Source organism: Heterodontus francisci, chromosome 2 (assembly GCF_036365525.1).
Source record: "Heterodontus francisci isolate sHetFra1 chromosome 2, sHetFra1.hap1, whole genome shotgun sequence".
Lineage (NCBI taxonomy): Eukaryota > Metazoa > Chordata > Chondrichthyes > Heterodontiformes > Heterodontidae > Heterodontus > Heterodontus francisci.
The window spans coordinates 161,549,986-161,571,930 of record NC_090372.1 but is presented as its reverse complement, the minus strand read 5'-3'; the positions used below and the strand labels follow the sequence as shown (position 1 = coordinate 161,571,930).

Here is a 21,945-nt window from a genome sequence, read left to right as displayed (position 1 = left end):
GGAATATGCTGGGGTCTAACTCTGCATTCTGGAAGGGAGGAGGAAGGGGGGATATGCAGGAGTCTAATTCTGGATTCTGGAAGGGAGGTGGGGGGGGAGAGGCACAGGGGTATAACTCTGCATTCTGAAAGGGAGGGGGTCTGGAATTACTGGAGGGAAAGCTGTGCTGGCATGAAGGGATGTACCATGTACCATCCCTCCGTTAACAAAGTACACTCTGTGTTTGTGAGGGGGCAATGGCACACTAAGCACCCTGTGTGTAGGGAGGGTGCCAGAAAGAGCAGGAGCATTAAGGTTTTATGAATGGTGGGGGCAATCGATTCAGCTGGTAGGATGTTGATGTGGTCATGCTGTGCCACTCTGAGTGTTGGCCAAGATGGGCAATGCCATGGCACACCACATAGTTGATCCAGGAAAGCAGCTGATGTACCCGTCAACACCAATACATGCTCTATTAGGAACCTTCAAATACATTCAGGGTTCAACTTTATTTATCACATGGAAATAGGTATGGCTCATCCTACATTGTGTGATCCTCTGCACGTGAGGATCCGTATGCACCAGAGGCAATATCAACAGGCTGGTGTGATCCACGTAGAGGCCCCCGGTCATGAGCAGCAGCTCCCAAGAGGAGCCCGCCATTACAGTTGCCGTGCATCTACAGGCCTCACATGACATGCCATTGAATGTCAGATCACCAAAGTCAGAAGAGATTGCACATATAGAGAGGGTGGTGACACATCTGTGTGCCCTGCTCGAGGATGACCTGCAGCCCATGGGCTCCGGTGGACATCCCATGCCTTTGTTCCTCAGAGTGGCAGCGGTTCTCAAGCCTAACGCCTCTGTAGCCTTTTAGGGCCCCACCAGAGACTTTAGTGGGGTCACACAGTCAGCAGTGCACTGCTGCATCAGGGAGGTCACCAATGCTCTGCACCAGAGGGCCAGTGTGTATGTCAACTTCAGGACAGACTCTCACAGCCAGGCCCAGAGGGCCATTGGTTCTGGCACCATTGCCGGAGGTTGTAATGTTCATAGACTGCACTCATGTGGCCATCAGGCCTACTGCCAGGCTACCACCTGCAGACGTCACCATTAAAGGAGCCCTCTCAATCTAGGTGAAGCTGGTGTGTGAACACCGCAGATGCTTGCAGCAAATGTGTAACCGCTTCTCAGGCAGCTGCCATGACACCTGGATCTTGTGCCAGTCCCAGCTGCCACCACTGTTCACTGAACTGGTTCAGATGGAGGAGTGGCTTCTTGGACATGGCAGACATGGCTCCTGACACCGGTGAGAGACTCCACCACTGCTGCAGAGGAGAGATACAACGCCAGCCACTAAGCTACACAAGCCACCATTGAGCAGGAGATCGGCATGCTGAAAGAGGCCTCCAGTGCCCGTATGGATAGGGTGATGCCCTGTACTGCAGGCCAAAAAGGCCAGCTCCTTTCCTTGCTGCTCTGCACAACTGCGCACCCAATAGGCTTGGCATGATGAAGAGAGACAGCAACAGGATTCCTCCTCGGACTATGAGGACGCTGAGGACCTACAACATGAAAGATGCATGGGAGGGCAGATGGCACCCAGGCTCTGCACACTGGGCTAGGAGTGAGGTAGGGATGTATGGAAGTGGCTTATCAGACAAAGGCTCTCTGCACCATAGGAACCGACATGAGCTCTGCAAGCTACACATCACCCTCGCTCACCTACTGTGCACCAGTCCACATCTGCAGCAACCCTGTGTAAACTATTAGAGGCAGCAGCTGACAGAGCCCATGTCCATGTCACTGCATCCGTGGAGACGCTCATATCTAATGATGGCATGGCAATGATGTTATTGCATACGTTGGCTCTTCTGAAGGGCATTCCCATTTGTGTCAGTGTGTTCTCTGTAATACCTTTTATGGTCTATTTAAGTCTCATATCCTGGAATGTGCAAATTTAAGATTATTCACCCAGGTGCAGCACACCTACAAGAAGGAATGTTACACTTGAGTGGAAGAAGAGGATCGCAACTTCACAGGACACTAGGACACAGCAGGGTAAGTATGTGGCATCAAAGCAGAAAGTCCTGCAGAAATCCAGCCGGTCAGGCAGCATCTGTGGAGAGAGAAGCAGAGTTAACTTTCAGGTCTGTGAACTTGGACAAGTTAACTCTGCTTCTCTCTCCACAGATGCTGCCTGACCTGCTGGGTTTCTGCAGCACTTTCTGCTTTGCTGCCACATTGACAGCAGCCCCACTCTTCAGTAGTCAGGTAAGTATTTCTTTGACAGCTGTCAGGAAGCCGGCGCTGGGGCGCTTAAAATAGGGTCCCAGCACCTGCTGCACAGCTGCCAAATGTCCATGTAATATCGGGGGTGGGGGGGGGGAGGTGCAGCTCGGCGCAGTGATGCTAATGAGCCCTCATGTGTAATATCGCAGGGGCTCTGCGGCGGCCACTAAATGTGGGCGCCGAACTGAGTTGAAAGGGTGCCACTGCACAGCACGGCGCCTGAATAAAATTCAGCCCACTGTGTTTTGCGCTCCCCCATGGTGAATCCTTGTTCACCACTTTCCAATTATAAGGCAAAGAAATGAGCACAAACAGGCCTTTTAAGGTTTAAAGAAGAAACGTGAAATTTATTAAAACTTAAACTCTAATTCAGTTCATGCCTACGGATACATGCAGCGCCCCATGCTAGCATGCATACGTGATACGCACATGCAAATTTAGACAGAAAAGAGCAGAAGAAAAATAGTGGAGAGGTTTGAGGCAATCTCCAAAGAGGATTTTTTTTTACTGTGCTTTGAGCTGGCCGTGGAGTCCTTGATTGTAGGTAGTCTTGCTTTTCCTTGGGGCCCTGTATTATTCTTAAACCTTGTCCATTGTAGGCGACTTTTCTGTCTTGGGGTTCATATGTCTTCAGTGGTATCCGAAGCTGGTGAGAGCAAGATGAGAGCAGACAGGAGAGAGGTCTTTTCAGTCCAAGAGCAAACAGCTTTCTGACTTCAAATTCTCTGCGGCAAGTTCAAATTCAGAAAATTCCAACAGCCAGTTATTCATGTGACTAAACTAGTCTGACCACATCTGTTTGTGTATTTGGCTATCTTAGCAGTCAACCTGGAATGCTAGCCTCTCCAGCTTCAACGTCTGGTAATCAAAAGTCCATTGTGGATTAAATTGGAGCAGGGAGTGGCCCCTTTGTCCTTTTCAAGCACTGTCTGTTACTATGGAAATGTCTTTCCAGCCAGGGGCTTGGCAACCCCTTGTAATAGGCCTTCATTTCTTCCCAGCAACAATTTTAAAATTTAATGTCCATGTGGCGAAATATCTGTGCCCCATTCTTGGCAGGTGGGGGCCTGCATGACACCTTCATTTGTTTGTTTGTTCTTTATCTTAGATAACATTTTAGTTTCTTAAAAGCAATTTGCTAAATTATACTGGACTTTTTGCATCTCAAAATTATCCCAAATTCAAATAACAGTGATGCTGGAATGACAGGTTTTGTCAATGTTCCATTGATTTATTCCCAAAAGAAACTTATTTCTGTATTTTCTTGGAAACCACCGAGACTGCTTGTTATTTTTTAGTTTTTCTAAATTTGATTATCCCCTTAAACTTCAAAACATCTCCATCAGGGAAGACAACATTTTAGATTAAACTCCAGTTGTTTCCAAACGTTTAACATTTTTGTAAGAGGTTCCTCACCGAAGGGTTTATTTTTTGATACAACAAAGATGATTCCAAATTACAATTCAGAGCAATAAACATTTAAAATTCAAAACTGCCAATGTTATATGAGAGAGCCTTATATCCAGAATTAAATACTCATCATACCATGAGATGATAACTTTGAAGTTCATTGTGGTCACTAAGGAAATTCCAGTTTTCCCAACTTAACAGGTCAGTTAACCTTAATAATTTAAACTTAATTCTAACCAATGCTTATTAACTATACTCAGACAGAAAAGCATGTGCTTTTTTTTTAAAAGAAAAGGTAAATTACGTAATTTTTCATGTTTTTTCTTTAGGCGCCTTTTCAAACGACTGTAATAAAACCAAAAAAACTAAAAAAAAGTTAGTTAACATTCTTACAACAAAAGACTTAACACCAGTCATAAATTAACAAAGAACAAAGAACAGTACAGCACAGGAACAGGCCATTCGGCCCTCCAAGCCTGCGCTGATCTTGATGTCTGTCTAAACTAAAACCTTCTGCATTTCCAGGGACCGTATCCCTCTATTGCCATCCTATTCATGTATTTGTCAAGATGCCTCTTAAACGTCGCTATCGTACCTGCTTCCACCACCTCCTCCGGCAGCAAGTTCCAGGCACTCACCACCCTCTGTGTAAAGAACTTGCCTCGCACATCCCCTCTAAACTTTGCCCCTCACACCTTAAACCTGTGTCCCCTAGTAACTGACTCTTCCGCCCTGGGAAAAAGCTTCTGACTATCCACTCTGTCCATGCCACTCATAACTTTGTAAACCTCTATCATGTCACCCCTCCACCTCCATCGTTCCAGTGAAAACAATCCGAGTTTATCCAACCTCTCCTCGTAGCTAATGCCCTCCAGACCAGGCAACATCCTGGTAAACCTCTTCTGTACCCTCTCCAAAGCCTCCACTGGTAGTGCTTCTGATAGTGTGGCGACCAGATTTGCACGCAATATTCTAAGTGTGGCCTAACTAAAATTCTGTACAGCTGCAGCATGACTTGCCAATTTTTATACTCTATGCCCCGACCGATGAAGGCAAGCATGCAGTATGCCTTCTTGACTACCTTATCCACCTGCGTTGCCACTTTCAGTGACCTGTGGACCTGTACGCCCAGATCTCTCTGCCTGTCAATGGGTTCTGCCATTTACTGTATACTTCTCACCTGTATTAGATCTTCCAAAATGCATTACCTCACATTTGTCTGGATTATACTCCATCTGCCATTTCTCCGCCCAACTTTAAAATCTTTCCCAAACCTCCTTTATTTATCCTTTCTCTCTCTTAATTAAACTAGTTTTCAAATCCTGACATTTTCTGCTTTAAAACAGTCAGTTAGACATGCAAGCAAAGTGTTTTGAAACTTCAAATTGGATTTCTGGCAGGCAACTTCAAGCCTTCAAGGCTGAAGCTTATCTCTTACAAAATTGTTCATTGTCTTTCCACAGTTGCAAAGCCAACTTTTAATATAAACATAAGACATTACATCAGCATCTTCAATTTTAATTGTAATTCTGTTTTTATACCCCATTTCTGGGTGCACTGTCACTATTCAAAATTCTGGAACTCCCTCCCTAACTGCACAGTGGGTGAACTGCTGCAGTTCAAGAAGGCGGCTCACCGCCATCTTCTTGAGGGCAATTAGGGATGAGCAATAACTTCTGGCCTTGCTGGTGAAGCCCATTTCCCATGAATGAATAAAAATAATTTGAAATCGTGTAAAGTCATTGAACTTTTTACAGCAGTGCATCCATGTCCTCGGGGCTTGGCTCCTGGCTTTGACTGCCATAGCTGTCTGGTCCCACTGCCTTCTGTGAATTTGTCTGGAGGGCCTCCTGATCCCCTGTAGATGGAGAGATGTGCTCTTCCTCTGATCCTCCTCAACAAAGGCCTCCAGTGCAGCTTCAGAAAACCTTTTAGTCTGCTCCCATGCTGTGCCATTATTGAGTGCTTCCCTGGTCAGAATCCATTGCAGAATGACTTCCAGCATCTGCTTCAGCCACAATGCACGTTCCCTTTTAAGAAATGCAGCCTGGCGTTAAGTATGCAGGCTACCATTAACTGGTACTCACGATTTTGGGCCCCCTGCTGAACCGCATAGGCATTCAACAGTGGGGTTAGCACTGGCTGCATGCTGCAATCATGTTAATTAGCAGGCAGCGCAAAATTGCTTTGCTAGCTGCATCAGAAGTAGCAAGCACTGGTTAATTGCAAATTGCAATCCCCACACCTGGTTTCTGAGGCTATCGATTTTGCTCCCTATGTATTTGAAGCCTTAGTCTCTCTCTGTTCATCCACACCCCTCCATTGAGTGTATACTCCATTCCTTGCCTTTTCTCCCAACATATTTACCTCAGACTTATCCATGTTAAATTGCACGTGCTGCCTATCTTCCTATTCCCCATTAATCTGTTTGTGTCAAGCTGAGTTCTTTTACACTCCCCACCTTTTTCCAAACCTTCTACTTTTGTGTTGTCAGCAAGTTCTGAGGTTTTGGTCCTTATGTCTAAGTTCTATAATGAACCAAGCACTGGGCCCCTGGTGTACATCACTTCCAACCTTTCCCTAATTAATGCATCCCCTTTTTACTCTCTTGGTTTCAACTAACTTTCAACCCATGCTTCCAGAATTCCTTTTATACCATTTTTAAAAGCAAATCTCTTGTGAAACACCTTCTGTACCTCCAATGCATTCCCTTTATCTAGTTGACTGAGTACTTAGTTTTATTGGTACCAGAAAATATTACAGTGCAATACAATATACCATGATACCAAACTTCAAAACTCACCATGCCAGTAACCTGAATTTTACTTTTAAACCTGGAGACTTTTATATTGCAGCTAAAGAATTTTAATGAAGTCCATTATGGACGGCTTTCATTTAAATGTACATGACTTTTAGTATTTGCTGAACTTTCCTGCTTTATTTCTATGTAACTTTAAATGAATACATCAGGTTTTTTTCGTGCCAATTTATACCACAACTGAAGCATTGATGTGAAGTAGGTTTTTTTTCCACACAGTTGCTGCAGTTATAGTGTAAATGCAGCCAGATCAATAACCAGGACCCAACCTGACACCAGGGAAAAGTGGAGTGAGGCTGTCTGAACTCCAGTTTGCTTTGCGATCAGTTTGGTCTTTTAACACCTGATTTGCATTGTATTAGTTTAGTTTCAGTGTGAAATTGAAACTGTTCTGCACTGATGCAAAACGTGCAACATAAATGGGCCCTTAGTATGTAAAGCCTGATCTGACAAAGGACTGTAAGACCTGAAATGGTGGCCCTTTTTCCATTCTCCATAATCGCTACCTGATCTGCAAAGTACTTTCAGCACTTTTTTGTCATTTATTTCATATTTCCAGCATGTGCAGTATTTTTGTTTGGTATTTAATATGAAATATCTTCAGTACTTTCTTTCTTCGTGTGTTAGGAACTCTTTGGTGCCTTCGGAATGAAAGTTCTCGTAAAGTTATTCAAGATTGATCCAAAAAAGTTCTACAGTGGCATGGGTTACAACAGGCTTATACTGGCTACAGTAGACTGTATCTGGTAAGTTCTTTGTTATATTGCAGCAATAAATAATTTTAATCATTGCTTTTATCAGTGTGTATTTTGTTTTACATTTCAGAATAAGTGCAGAGCTGTAAAAATTTATATAATTTTTTTTCTTGATAGGGCAAGGGGGTAGAGCAAACAATTTTCAAATTAAGGGGCATCTATTTTGAGAATTTTACTTATTTTTTTATAATTATTTTTATTTGTTTCCTCATTTTAGGACTCAAACAATAATCAAATCCTTATTTTTTGTAATCCCTCCTTTTCCCTCTTAAGACCAGTTTTATTCTCTCCACTGCTAACTTTTTTCTTCCTGCTTTTATCCTTTAATTTTCTCCCCACTCTTTTCATTATCTTAACCTGAAGACATTAACATTTTGCATGGTTGCTCTCCTGTAGTTAAGACAGCAACTGTCAAAAAGCTGTTTTAGCAAAGAGGGTATTATAACTGAGCTTAGTTCTGGCCTCAAAACACAGACCTCCCAGGGGGACATTGAGCTGAGGCCATTGGATGCTGCTGCCAATTGTAAACCCCTACCCCTGCCCAGTTGAAATCAGCTAACCCAGCATGAACCAGGGATAGGACTTGGCATCATCTTTAGCTGTATTGCTCATTTATTTGCAGTCTGAATAACTAGGGAGACAAAAATAGTTGATTCCATAATTTTCATCACTAATACTGTTCAGTTTGCTCAATCTTGCTTTTTGGAGCATAAAATAGCTCCATGATGATTAATGACCTATTTGAAAGGGCAAAGAAAATAAAAGTGCAGTAAAATCGTGAGACGGTGTGCTAATCAGAAAACCAGCAGCCCCCAAAAAACTGACAAGTCAAAAATGCCCCTAATTATATAGTTCTGAAAATAAGTCATTAGACATAACATGACTGGAACATTGTTGTAACTTAAGGTGAAGGTGTACCTACCATTCCTTTGCTTATATTGATGGAAATAAGTCCTCAGTACACTGAAATCTGAAGGAGGTACAAATGGTGAAGGCACAAGATTTATTTTCTACAGAAGTCTGGGACATTCTTTCTCCTCCCTTCTTGAAATCTTAGATTTTGAAAACTTCTTTTCCAATTTGGTGAATTTTACTGTATTTTGAAGTCAACAATTAATCAGCCAATCCATCGCATGCAACCACAAAATCCCCTTTTCACTGCTAAAATTTAATAATTAACAGTTAAACAAAGATCACCGTTTATTACATTAAAAGTTGTGATGAAAACCACACCTGCCAAAAATGAGATATTAATTTCATCGTATGGAACATTATTTTTGAACTGTTACTGGACTTGAAATAACTTGTTTAAAAAGACCACAACAGTGGCTGGAAACATGGCTGCACATTTGCATTCTAAAAGACAGTTGCCTGAAGAAAACAATGGAGTAGTCCCTGATTCAGTTAGCCAGATGGATTTTGGATCAAGAAACATTGAATGTGTAAGAGCCAGCATTCCAACGCCCCCCCCCCCCCCCCCCCACCCCAACTGAGAGTGTCTGCTAAGCTTGGGGGGGAAATTCACAAACCTCGCTGGAGGGCTTGTTCCAAATAAGGAGTTAGTCACATGACTAGCCTGCTGGCTAACTTGGAGTTAATTGAATTGTGCTCACAGAACAGTTTTGGAGAGAGACTGCAATTTGAAGAGAAAAGAGAAAGAAGATCTCTTCCTCTCTCTCTCATGCAGAGTTCCAGGGACCCACGGAAGTAACTGAAGCCTCAAGACAGAAGACCATCGAAACAAGTTTGAATGTGTGCACTGGGCCCCAACGAGAACTGCAAGACTTAACTGCAATCAAAGACTTTACATCAAACCCAAAGCCAGTAACTGAACTCCATCTATTACTTCAAACATTTTCTCCTTTGATTCTTTCTCCTTTTCTGTCTCTATTTGCGGGTATGTTTATCGCGTATGCATGCTAGCGTGGCCATGTCGTGCATTTCTGGTAGTTTTAACTGAATTAGAGTTTTAAGGTTAATAAACTTACACCTTGTTTAAATTTGAGAAAACCTGTCTGGTTGATTTCTTTGCCATTACAATTAGAGAGCAGTAAGCAAGGACTCACTGTGAAGGAAGCTAAAACACGGTATTTTAAAAATTAAACCCTGTTATGGCCAAACCAGGAAACGTCTGAGAGGAAACCCCCAGACTCCTTTCTCACCTGGTCGTAACAAAGTACTAATGAAAATTTGAATTGAGCTATTACATTTTTCTAAAATAAAAATTGTTAAAGTAAAAAACCTAATCAACTTGAGCACAAACATGTGCAGAGGAACTTTATCCACGATATTTAAATGTAACCTCAGGGCAGCATGGGAGTTTAAATCCCACACTAATTTTGTCAACAAGCACACAGATGCTGATGGTTAGAATTTACGTGAGTGGGCAAGATAACGATCAATTAAAAAAGTAATTTCTTGCACAAAAGCTTGCAATTTTTCAGATTTGTCATCAAGGATTAAAAACATCTAAGCATGTTTGATGTAGACTGGAGGCAGTTTGAAGACATTTCACTATTTTCTAAACAAGGAGCAGACCTAATTTCAATACTGGCCCGATAATTTCACAGGAATAACCTGAATGCATCCCAGACCAGTAATCCAAAGTCTAGCCATTCTCAAGTAACCTGATTCCTGAAGGTCATTTTGAGTATATGATGCCATTACTGGCAAATGGGAACTAAATATAAAGGCTGTGTGGTCTTGCTGTACTTGCCACTTGTCACAACAACAACCACTTGTATTTATATAGCACCCTTAACATAATAAAACATTCACAGTAGTTTTGTCATGTCGCTACAACTTCTCATCACTGTTCCATGCAGGCTCTGACTCAAGAGTTGAAGACCTTCAGATCGTCAGGGCTGTATGCCTCTGGTAATAGAGGGCATTCTAGAAGTTTCAATTATTTGGGATGCCTCTCTGCAGTTAGTCGACAGAATTCGTTTGGCTGTATCTCCAGTTCTGCATAAGGGTTTTGCAGCGGCCAACACCAGTCCTAAGGTGATTGAGATACAGCCAAGTAGGCCATGTTTTGTTGGCTTCTGATGGGAGGGATTCCTCTGGGTCATTAGACAACTCGTGTGCCTTCCTCTGTAGATGTGCTGACCAGTCAGCAAGATGACAGCTATGGGGGTTACAGCTGGATAGTATGTAAGAAGCTGCCTCTCAACTTGAGCCTCTTTGTTGCTGGGTCTTTCTGGAAGAAAGGATGACGAGGGTCACTGGTCTGCTTTGACTGTTCTATTCTTGATGTAACTTGCTTCCTTATGGTGGGTAGAGCAATACCAGCAAGCAGGTACAGATTGTCCACTTTAGTAGGTATCAGGCAGCCAGTAATAGCTCTGCAAGCTGTGTTGAGGACAGGATCCAACTTCTTGGCATGGGGAGAGCGTTCCCAGACTGGGCAGGTATATTCACCTGCACAGTAGCACAGGGCAAGGGCAGTTGTTCGTATTGTTCCCGGGTCAGTTCCCCATTTAGAGTTGACCAGTATCCTTAAGATGTTGTTTCTGGACGCCACCTTTGCCTTTATTTTGACAATACTCCAAGGTATACTAGCTTAAAGTTGTGTGCCAGTGTTCTGCTATATCAGTGTATGTTAAGTTCTTGCTTTGCATCGCTATTCCTATGGTGAAGAGAACTGATCTGTGTCTTATCAGGGTTGGCCACAGATGATTAATCACATAGTGGTAGGCCAATCTCCCCACTGTGCCACAGATACAAACTGTTCGAGAGACTCATCCTAAATCACATGGCCCCCTTTGTAGATCAATGTTTCACCCCTGAACAAGCGGGAAATCAGGGAAATCCTGCACAAGCCACCTTCTAAATTTCACCCAATTCACAGTCATGAAAGCAAAATATGGTGCCATGCCACATAAGGCAAAATTACAGCAGATGGCCAAAAGCTTGGTCAGAAGTAGGTTTTTCAATTGAGGTAGAGTAACAATAAGAGTACAAGCACACAGCAGGCCTAGAGTATTCATTAAAATTAATAGTTTAAACAGGGTACTAAATAGATTGTTAAAAAAGGAATAGAGGGTTTTTTTTAGATCATGGATGGGCAGCTGCAACCTGTTGCTTGCAATTCCTGCACTATGTGGGAACTTCCGACACTTCATACATCTTGGCTGACCACATGTGTAGGAAGTGTCTTCAGCTGCTTCAGCTCGAGCTCAGGGTTTCCGAGCTTGAGGGGCAGCTGGAATCACTGCGGGGCATCAGGGAGTAGGAAAGTTCCCTGGATCATACAGTCCAGAAGGTGCTCACCCCACAGGCAGTAGGAGTTCAGGATAGTAGGTGGGTGGCCATCTGGAAGAGTAGGAAGAGGCAAAAACTGCGTGAGTCTTTGGGCTGTGTGCTATTCACAAACCGGTTCTCAGCTTTGGAGTGTGCTGGGAGTGACGACACCTTGAAGGTGTGCAGTCCAGACCATGGCACCAATGGGACTATACAGGATGGAGCAACAAAGTGCAGAAATGTATGTGTTATAGATGGGGACAGATAGACATTTCTGTAACCATTATTGTGCGTCCCGCATGATGTGTTGCAGGGTAAAGGACATCACTGAGAGGGTGCAGGATATTCTACAGGGCAAGGGAGTGAGCCAGAAATTGTGGTACATGGTACCAACGACATAGCAAGGGCAGGTATTGAGGTCCTGCTGTCAGATTTTCAGGAGCTAGGGAGAAATTTAAAGAGTAGGTAGTGATCTCTGGGTTACTCTCACTGCCATGCATTAGTGAGAGTAGAAATAGGAAGATAGGGAGGATCAATGCATGGCTAGAAGCATGGTGCAGGAGGGAGGGCTTCAGATTCTTTGGACATTGAAACCAGTTCTGGGGTAGTAGGCAGCTATTCAAAAGAGATGGGTTGCACCTCGACAGGACTGGGACAAATGTCCTTGCGGGGAGATTCACTAGTGTTGGTGGGGAGGGTTTAAATTAAACTGTCAGGTGATGAGCACCAGCATATAAAAATAGAAAAGAAGAATAAGGTGCATAATGTGAGAGTGTTAGTACTAGAGAAGGGAGTAGTTCCGTATTAGGTGGGAGCAGACTGAGAATGACTATGAGGAATGCAAAGACAGGATTATATTGCATGTGTGTAAATACAGAAAGTGGGGTGAATAAGGTTGGTGAGCCACTTGTGCAAAGGGCAGTATGGGAATATGATGTAGTAGCAATAATGGAAACATGGCTTAAAAATGGTGAGGACTGGGCACTTAATATACAAGGATATAAAGTGTTCAGAAAAGATAGAGAGGAATAAAGGGAGGTGGGCTGGCAGTACTGACTAGGGAAGACGTTGTAGTGTTGAAAAGGGAGGATAACCTTGAGGGGGCAAGGATAGAGTTGAGAATCAAAAAGGGTATAATCTCACTACTAGGGGTATTCTATAGGCTTCCACATAGTGAGAGAGAGAGAGAGATAAAGGAGCAAATCTGTAGGGAAATCACAGATGTGCAGGAATTATAGAGTGGTGATATTGGAGAACTTTAGTTATCCAAGTATCGATTGCGACAATTTTTGAGTAAAGTGTAAGGAGGGGGAGGAATTTCGGAAATGTATTCAGGAGAACTTCCTTGACCAGTATGTTCTTAGCTCAACTAGAAAGGAGGCATTGCTGGATCTGGTGCTGGGAAGTGAGGTGGGCTAAGTGAACAGTCAGGGAGCACTTGGGTAAGAGTGATCATCATATCATAAGGTTTTGACTAGTAATGCAGAAAAACAAGGAACGAAATAAGGTAGGATGTTTAGATTGGAAGAGGGCTAATTTCAATGCGATGAAAAGGGATCTAGCCAGGGTAAAATGGAACCAAAGACTGACAGGGAGAGCTTTATCGGAACAATGCATTATCTTTAAGGAAGAGATGCTTCAGGTACAGTCGAGGTACATCCGAACAAGGGCAAAAGATAAGGGAACCAAGGACAGGTTCCTTGGATGATGAGGGAGGTAAAGATTATGATGAAACAAAAAAAAGCGGGTGTATGATGCATGTCAGGTGAATTCTTCAAGTGCGAGCCAGGCCAAATACAATAAGTTGAGAGGGGAGATAAAGAGGAAAATAAGATTGGCAAAGAGAGAAAATGAGAATAGAATGACAGTCAGCATAAAAGGGAACCCAAAAATCTTCTATCAGCATGTAAATAGTAAGTGTTGGAATGGAGCCTATTAGGGACAAGGAGGATAATGTCTGTTTAGAGGCATAGGGCAAGGCTACTATATTTAGTGAACACTGATACAAAGTGCTCATTAAGGAAGTGGAATCTGGCAAAATGTCAGTAGAAGCGGAGAGAGTCGAGGCAATGGATAGGGTAAAGATTGGGAGGGGAAGGGGGAGGTACTAAAACTGTTTGCTATGCTTCGGGTTGATAAGTCACCTGGTGTGAATGGCTTGCATCCCTGGTTGCTAAAGGAAGAGGGGATGGAGATAGCGGAGGAGCTTGCCATAATTTTGCAATCTTCCCTGAATACGGAGGAAGTGCCAAAGGATTGGAGACTGGCAAATGTGACGCCCTTATTCAAGGGTGTAAGGACAGTCCTAGCAACTACAGGCCAGTTAGTTTAACATCAGTGGTGGATAAGGTTTTTGAAACAATAATCAGGGGGAAAAAATCAACAAACACTTATAAGTTCAAGTTAATTAAGAATTGTCAGCATGGATTTGTAAAAGGCAGATCATGCTTGGCCAATCTAATTGAATTTTTTGTTGAAGTAACAGAGAACGTTGATGAAGGGAATGCAGTGGATATTATTTATTTGGATTTTGAGAAAGCATTTGATAAGGTACCACATAAATGACTTCAAAAGGAAATTGGATGGTCACTTGAAGGAAATAAACTTGCAGGGCTACTAGGATCGAACTGGGGGAGTTGGACTGACTGGATAACTCCATGGAGAGCCGGCATGGACTCGATGGGCCAAATGGCCTCCTTCTGTGCCGTAAATGACTCTATGATTTAAGGGAGGGTCTTAAAGGAGGAAAGAGAGGTAGAGAGGTGGAGAGGTTTAGGGAGGGAATTTCATAGCTTACTGCCCAGGCAGCTGAAGCCATGCCAACGATGGTGGAGCAATATAATTTGGAGATGCTCAAGAAACCAGAATTACAAGAGTGCAGATATCTGTGCATTGTGGGACTGGAGGAGATTACAGAGATAGGGAGGGGTAAGGGCATGGAGGAATTGGAAAACAAGGGTGATAATTTTAAAATTGAGGCATTGCTTAACCAGGAGCCAGTGTACGTCCATGAGCACAAGAGTAATGGGCAAAGGGGACTTGGTGCAAGTAAGAACATGGGCAGCAGAATTTTGGATGATTTCAAGTTTACGGAGGATAAAATCTGGGAGGCTGGATAAGAGTGCATTTCATATTTGTTCAGGTGTGGGAACGAGATAAACATTCTGATATGTGTAAAGGAGTTTTGTCACACAATATTCTTGGATGCATGGGAATTTTAAATATCTTTATTTTTGATCAGCAAACATGGACAAGGGAGCAATAGTTGTAAACACTGGTAGTCAGTTTAGATGGTTATTTTAATCAAAGCCACTCTCTAGGCTTGCACATGAAGAGTAGCAACTTGAGCAAGGTATCACTGAAATCTGCTATTTCCATGAAGCCATACCCTAGTGTGAGTTACTGTCTTCAGAACAAAAGGTGTAAGTGACCAAGAGAATTTTATAGCACACTACGCTACAGAGTATAATGGCCATAAGAAGCAATCAACGTGATTGAAGAAATAAGTATGGTGAGTGATTTTCCTTTAGCAACTTGCTTTTAGCACTCTGATCTGCTGAGAAACTGGCATTTTTACTACCTTTGAAACTTTTAAATCAAAATTGGATGGAGGGGAAAGATTAGTGAAGAAAGAAAAGTAAGAGCTTGGATTAGTATAGCATCTTTCACATCGTCAAGATATGTCAAAGCACCTCACACCCGATGAAATGCTTTGCAGTAATCTAATATCAATTAAGGTATCAATTAAGCTGTCTTTTCTAAAATGAAGATGACCCTGGGATGAATGTATTTGTATATGTCTACGTTTTGGTCATCCAGTAAATAAAAAATACTAAAGAAAGCAGTAATAAAAAAAGTTAAAAGAAATCTAATCTTTTATATTTATTGCAGGTGCTGCATTGTTGGGTGCAATACAGCTGAGGACAGCTTCCTTGAAATGGGAGGCATTTTTCTTCTTCTAGATTTGCTTGAAGTAAGCATTAAAAATCAAAGGTGGTGTAGTGGTTACGTTACTAGACTAATAATCCAGAGATTGAGTTCTATTCCCACCATAATGGTTTGAAAATTTGAATTCAGTTTAAAAACGTCTGGAAATCGAAAGCTATCAGTAAAATGACCACGAAGCTGTTGATTAGCATAAAAAAAAACAACTGGTTCATTGATACCAATGCAAAAGCAAAATACTGCAGGTGCTGGAAATCTGGAATTAAGACAGAAAATGCTGGAAATCTGTGGAAAGAGAAACAGTTACATTTCAGGTTGATGACCTTATTGTCAGACGGAAGTAGGTATAGGCAGGTGCACAGGGAGCGCCCTCTGGAAGTGGGCAGATCGTGACATCAATCAGCGTATAATGCTGATTTGACACCAGCGGTTCAATTTCTGAGCTTCAGCTAAAACCATCTCTTAAGCATTCACAACTGAAGACTCGTTCAGCAATAGGAAGAAATCCTCCACCAGTGCTATTTAAAGGAGTCATCAACTGCTTGCAGGTTAGTTGCTGATTGATTTCTACTGGCTGTTGCTTGAGACTGAGTGACGGTGTTTCTTCTTCATTGTCTTCCTGCTCTTCTACCACGCCTAGCCAAATTGCAGTTTTTGGATACCTGAAAGGGCATACGGGTAAGGTTGTGATAAGTGGAGGGATGAAAAGTAAGTTTACACCATCTGCAGCTTGTAAATCAGAAGAAATTGTGGGATGAGGGGAAAGTGAAATATGAGAAGGAAGTTTAGGTGTAATGAGATGGTCACCTTCAATGGTTTCAGCCCTGCCGCTGACCACGGCCACAGTGATGGCTCCTCCAGTGATGGTGACCACCATCTCCATCGGGATAAGATGATGCCTGTGTGCCTATTCCCTGCCGGTTAGATGTTGCTGCCTCCAGTTGTATGCCTTCTTGTCCTGCAGGAGAGAAGCAAGAGTATCAGTGAGTGTGGTGCAATGTGTTTGGGTGATGTGGTGTTCTGGTTGAATAGCTGGAAATGTGTGCACACTGTGAGATGTGGAAACTATTCTTAAAGAAGTCTTAACAATGCACTTGGAAAAACATTGTATGATTAGAACAAGTCGGCATGGTTTTAATAAAGGGAGATCCTTTTTATTTATTAGACTTTTTTGAGGATGTAACTAGTAGGGTAGATAAAGGGGAACCAGTAGATGTAGTATACCTGGATTTCCAAAAGGCATTCGATAAGGTGCCACAAAAAAGATTAATAGGCAAGATAAGGGCTCATGGTGTTGGGGGTGATATATTAGCATGCATAGAGGATTGGTTAACAGACAGGAAGCAGAGAGTGGGCATAAATGGGGCATTTTCAAGTTGGCAGTGAATAGTGGGGTGCCACAAGGATCAGTGCTGGGGCCTCAGCTATGTAAACTCTATATTAATGACTTGGATGAAGAGACAGAGAGTAATGTATCTAAGTTTGCTGATGATGCAAAGCTCGGTGGAAAGGTAAGCTGCAGGGAGAACATAGAGAGGCTGCAAAGAGATATAAACAGGTTAAGTGAGTGGGCAACAAGATGGCAAATGGAGTATAATGTAGGGAAGTGTGAAGTTGTTCACATTGGCCGTAAAAATGGAAAAGTAGAATATTTTTTAAAAGGTGTGAAACTGGTAAGTCATAGAGTCATAGAGTTGTACAGCAAAGAAACAGGCCCTTCGGCCCACCGCGTCCATGCCGACTATTATGCCTATCTATACTAATCCCACCTGCCTGCATTAATTCCATATCCCTCTATGCCTTGCTCATTTAAGTACCTGTCCAGATGCCTCTTAAATGTCGCTACTGTTCCTGCCTCCACCACCTCCTCAGGCAGCTCATTCCATATACCCACTATTCTTTGTGTGAAAAATTTACGCCTTTGATCCCCTTTAAACCTCCTCCCTCTCACCTTAAATCTATGCCCTCTAGTTTTAGTCACCCCTCCCATGGGAAACAAACTCTGGCTATTTACCCTATCTATGCCTCTCATAATTTTATATACTTCTATGGGCGACACAGTGGCGCAGTGGTTAGCAGCGCAGCCTCACAGCTCCAGCGACCCGAGTTCAGTTTTGGGCACTGCCTGTGCGGAGTTTGCAAGTTCTCCCTGTGACCGCGTGGGTTTCTGCCGGGTGCTCCAGTTTCCTCTCACAGCCAAAGACTCGCATGTTGATAGGTAAATTGGCCATTGTAAATTGCCCCTAGTGTAGGTAGGTGGTAAGAAAATGGTGGGGATGTGGTAGGGCATATGGGATTAATGTAGGATTAGTATAAATGGGTGGTTGTTGGTTGGCACAGACTCGGTTTCAGTGCTGTATCTCTCTATCTCTCTCTATCATGTCCCCTCTCAGCCTCCTTCGCTCCAGGGAAAAGAGACCCAGCCTATCCAATCTCTCTTTATAACTCAAGCCCTCCAAACCAGGCAACATCCTTGTGAATCTTTTCTGCACCCTCTCTAGCTTAATCACATCTTTCCAGTAGTGCGGCGACCAGAACTGCACACAGTACTCCAAATGCGGCCTAACCAACGTTATGTACAACTGTAACATGACGTCCCAACTCTTGTACTCAATGCCTCGGCTGATGAAGGCAAGCATGCCATACGCCTTCTTCACCACCCTGTCTACCTGTGTTGCCACTTTCAGGGAACTATGTATTTGCACCCCAAGGTCTCTCTGCTCAAGAACACTCCCCAGGGCCCTGCCATTCACTGTGTATGTCCTGCCCTGGTTTAACTTCCCAAAATGCATTACTTCACACTTGTCTGCGTTAAATTCCATTTGCCACTCCCTTGCCCACTTTCCCAGTTTATCTATATCCTGTTGTAACCTTAGACAACCTTCTTCACTGTCCACAATACCATCAATTTTGGTGTCATCTGCAAACTTACTAATCATGCCCATTACATTCACATCCAAGTCATTAATATATATGACAAACAATAGAAGGCCCAGCACCGATCCTTGCGGCACACCACTGGTCACCGTCCTCCAATCTGAAAAACAAACCTCCACTACCACCCTCTGCCTCCTATCACCAAGCCAATTTTGTATCCAATTTGCTAGCTCACCCTGGATCCCATATGTTCGAACCTTCTGGACCAGCCTACCATGCGGGACCTTGTCAAAGGCCTGGCTAAAGTCCATGTAGACAACGTCCATCGTCCTGCCCTCGTCAATCCTCTTGGTCACCTCCTTGAAAAACTCAATGAAATTCGGGAGACATGATTTCCCACGCACAATGCCATGCTGACTATCCCTAATCAGACCATGCCTTTCCGAATGCATATAAATCCTGTCTCTCAGAATCCCTTCCAATAACTTTCCCACCACTGGCCTGTGGTTCCCTGGCTTATCCCCGCTGCCCTTCTTAAATAAAAGCACAACATTAGCTATCCTCCAGTCTTCCGGTACCTCACCCGTGGCTAACGATGATACAAAAATCTCTGCCAGGGCCCCAGCAATCTCCTCCCTTGCTTCCCATAGCATCCTAGGATACACCTGGTCAGGCCCTGGGGATTTATCCACCTTAATGTGCTTCAAAACCTCCAACACCTCCTCCTTTGTAATGTTGATATGCGCCAGGATATCGGTGTTTCCTCCCTTGAACTCACTAGTTTCCATGACCTTCTCCATGGTAAATACGGATGAAAGATATTCATTTAAGACCTCACCCATTTTCCATGGCTCCACACATAGATTGCCACACTGATCCTTAAGGGGACCTATTCTCTCCTTAGCTACCCTTTTACTCTTAATATACTTATAGAATCTTTTGCGATTCTCCTTTATCTATCTGCCAGGGAAATCTCATGGCCCCTTTTTGCCCTCCTAATTTCCTTCTTAAGTGTAGTCCTACATCCCCTATATTCCTTGAGGGACTCATTCGATCCCAGCTGTCTACACCTGACATATGCCTCATTCTTTGTCCTCACCAGACCCTCAATATCCCTCGTCAACCAAGGTTCCCTAAACTTGCCAGCCTTGCCTTTCCATCTAACAGGAACATGCCGGATCTGAACTCTTCCTATCTCACTTTTAAAAGCCTCCCACTGGCCAGATGTCCCTTTTCCTGTAAACAGCCTCTCCCATTCAACTTTTGAGAGTTCCTGTCTGATGCCATCGAAATTAGCCTTCCCCCAATTTAGGACTTCAACCTGAGGACCAGTCCTATTCTTTTCCATAACTATCTTGAAGCTAATAGAATTATGGTCACTGGTCCCAAAGTGCTCCACCACTGACACATCAACCTGCCCATCCTCATTTCCTAAGAGGAGGTCGAGTGTCATCCCTTCTCTAGTAGGGCCAGCCACATACTGCTTCAGAAAACTATCCTGGACACACTTAACAAATTCTTCCCCCATCTGATCCCTTAGCACTACGGCAGTCCCAGTCAATATTAGGGAAGTTAAAATCACCTACTATTACAACCCTATAATTCCTACACCTATCTGTGATTTCCCTACATATATGCTTCTCTACCTCCCTCTGCCTATTGGAGGCCTATAGTATAATCCCATCAAAGTGATCACCCCTTTCTTATTTCTAAGTTCTACCCATATGGCCTCGCTGGACATTCCCCCCGGGATATCCTCTCTAAGTACTGCCGTGATGTCCTCCCTAACCAATAGTACAACTCCCCCTCCTCTCTTACCTCCACCTCTGTCACGCCGGAAGGATCGGTACCCCGGAACATTGGGCTGCCAGTCCTGCCCATCCCTCAATCACGTTTCCGTAATAGCTATAATATCACAATCCCATGTACCGATCCATGCTCTGAGTTCACCTACCCTAGGCTTCTTGCTTAAAGTAAATGCAGCTTAGCCTACCAGACCTTCCACGTTCCCTGTCCTGCCCCTGCCCGGCCTGCCTACTGGCCTTGCTTGCTTTAACCTCTACATTTGCCTCAACTATCTCATCGGAGAGACTACTACTTTGGGTCCCACCCCCCTGCAAGAGTATTTTAACCCCTCCCGAGTAGTACTAGCAAACCTCCTCGCAAGGATATTGGTCCCCCTCCAGTTTAGATGCAACCCGTCCTTCTCGTACAGGTTACCTTTGCACCAGAAGAGATCCCAATGATCCAAGTAGCTGAAGCCCTCCCGCCTACACCAGCTTTTCAGCCATGCATTCATTTGCCTAATCCTCCTATTCCTACCCTCACTAGCACGTGGCACAGGGAGTATTCCTGAGATTACAACCCTAGAGGTCCTGCTTTTTAACCTTCTGCCTAACCCTATATTCACTTTGCAGGACCTCATCTCTCTTCCTGCCTATGTCATTAGTACCAATATGGACCATGACCTCTGGCTGCTCACCCTCGCCTTTCAGAATGTCCTGCAGCCGCTCCATGACATCTTTGACCCTAGCACCAGGGAGGCAACATACCATCCTGGAGTCTCGTTTGTGGCCACAGAAACACCTATCTGCACCCCTTACGATAGAATCCCCTATCACTATAGCTCTTCCAACCCTTTTCCGCCCCTGCTGTGCCGCAGAGCCCTCCATGGTGCCACGAACTTGGCTGTTGCTGCTTTCCCCTGGGAGGTCATCCCCCCCAACAGTATCCAAAGCGGGATATCTGTTTGAGAGGGGGATGGCCACAGGGGACTCCTGCACTACCTGCCTGCGCCTACTACTCCTTCTGGTGGTCACCCATCTCTTTTCTGCCTGTGCAGCCATTACTTGCGGTGTGACCACCTCACTAAACATGCTAGCCACGATGTTCTCAGCATCGCTGATGCTCCAAAGTGAATCCACCAGCAGCTCCAGCTCCGTAATGCGGGTAGCCGTCCCTGATTTCCCACATAGCGCAGGAGGAGCATATCACGAGGCTGAGCTCTCCTGCCATAACTTACCCTTAGATTAATTAGTTACTCCCTTAATTAAAAAATACTAATTACACTAGGGGCCTTGTTCTATCCACTCCAATCTCAAGTCCTTTAAAAAAGAATACTTTAGTAGTACTCACCTTATCACTGGAGGGTTTTTTTTCCAACAAATAAAAACAACTTTCCCCTTTTTTTTTGAGATGTTCTAACAGCTGCTACTCACCAACCAATCACCTTACAGCTCTCCTTTGACGTCACTGTTGGCTTTTTTTTTCAAAACTCCGGCACGCTGGAAGAGGTTCGAATGCTGTCCGCTCCCGGAAGGTAAGAGTTGATGTTCAGAGAGGCTTGGGGGGACTCATACAAGGAACACACAAAGTTTGGGCGGCACAGTGGCGCAGTGGTTAGCACCGCAGCCTCACAGCTCCAGCGACCCGAGTTCAATTCTAGGTACGGTCTGTGTGGAGTTTACAAGTTCTCCCTGTGTCTGCGTGGGTTTCCTCTGGGTGCTCCGGTTTCCTCCCACATGCTAAAGACTTGCTGGTTGATAGGTTAATTGGCCATTATAAATTGCCAATAGTCGAGGTAGGTGGTAGGGAAATATAGGGAAAGGTGGGGATGTGGTAGAAATA

General features: G+C 43.9%; 1 protein-coding gene across 1 annotated transcript in view; it reads left to right on the top strand.

The window, feature by feature from the left end:
- Positions 1-21,945, top strand: part of LOC137380040 (cilia- and flagella-associated protein 69-like) — a 188,074-nt gene that overhangs the window by 76,810 nt on the left and 89,319 nt on the right. Inside the window, exons 15-16 of the mRNA XM_068051569.1 lie at positions 7,127-7,245; positions 15,388-15,469. Of these exons, the coding sequence (XP_067907670.1) occupies positions 7,127-7,245; positions 15,388-15,469 (201 nt within the window). The remainder of the gene's footprint in view (positions 1-7,126; positions 7,246-15,387; positions 15,470-21,945) is intronic.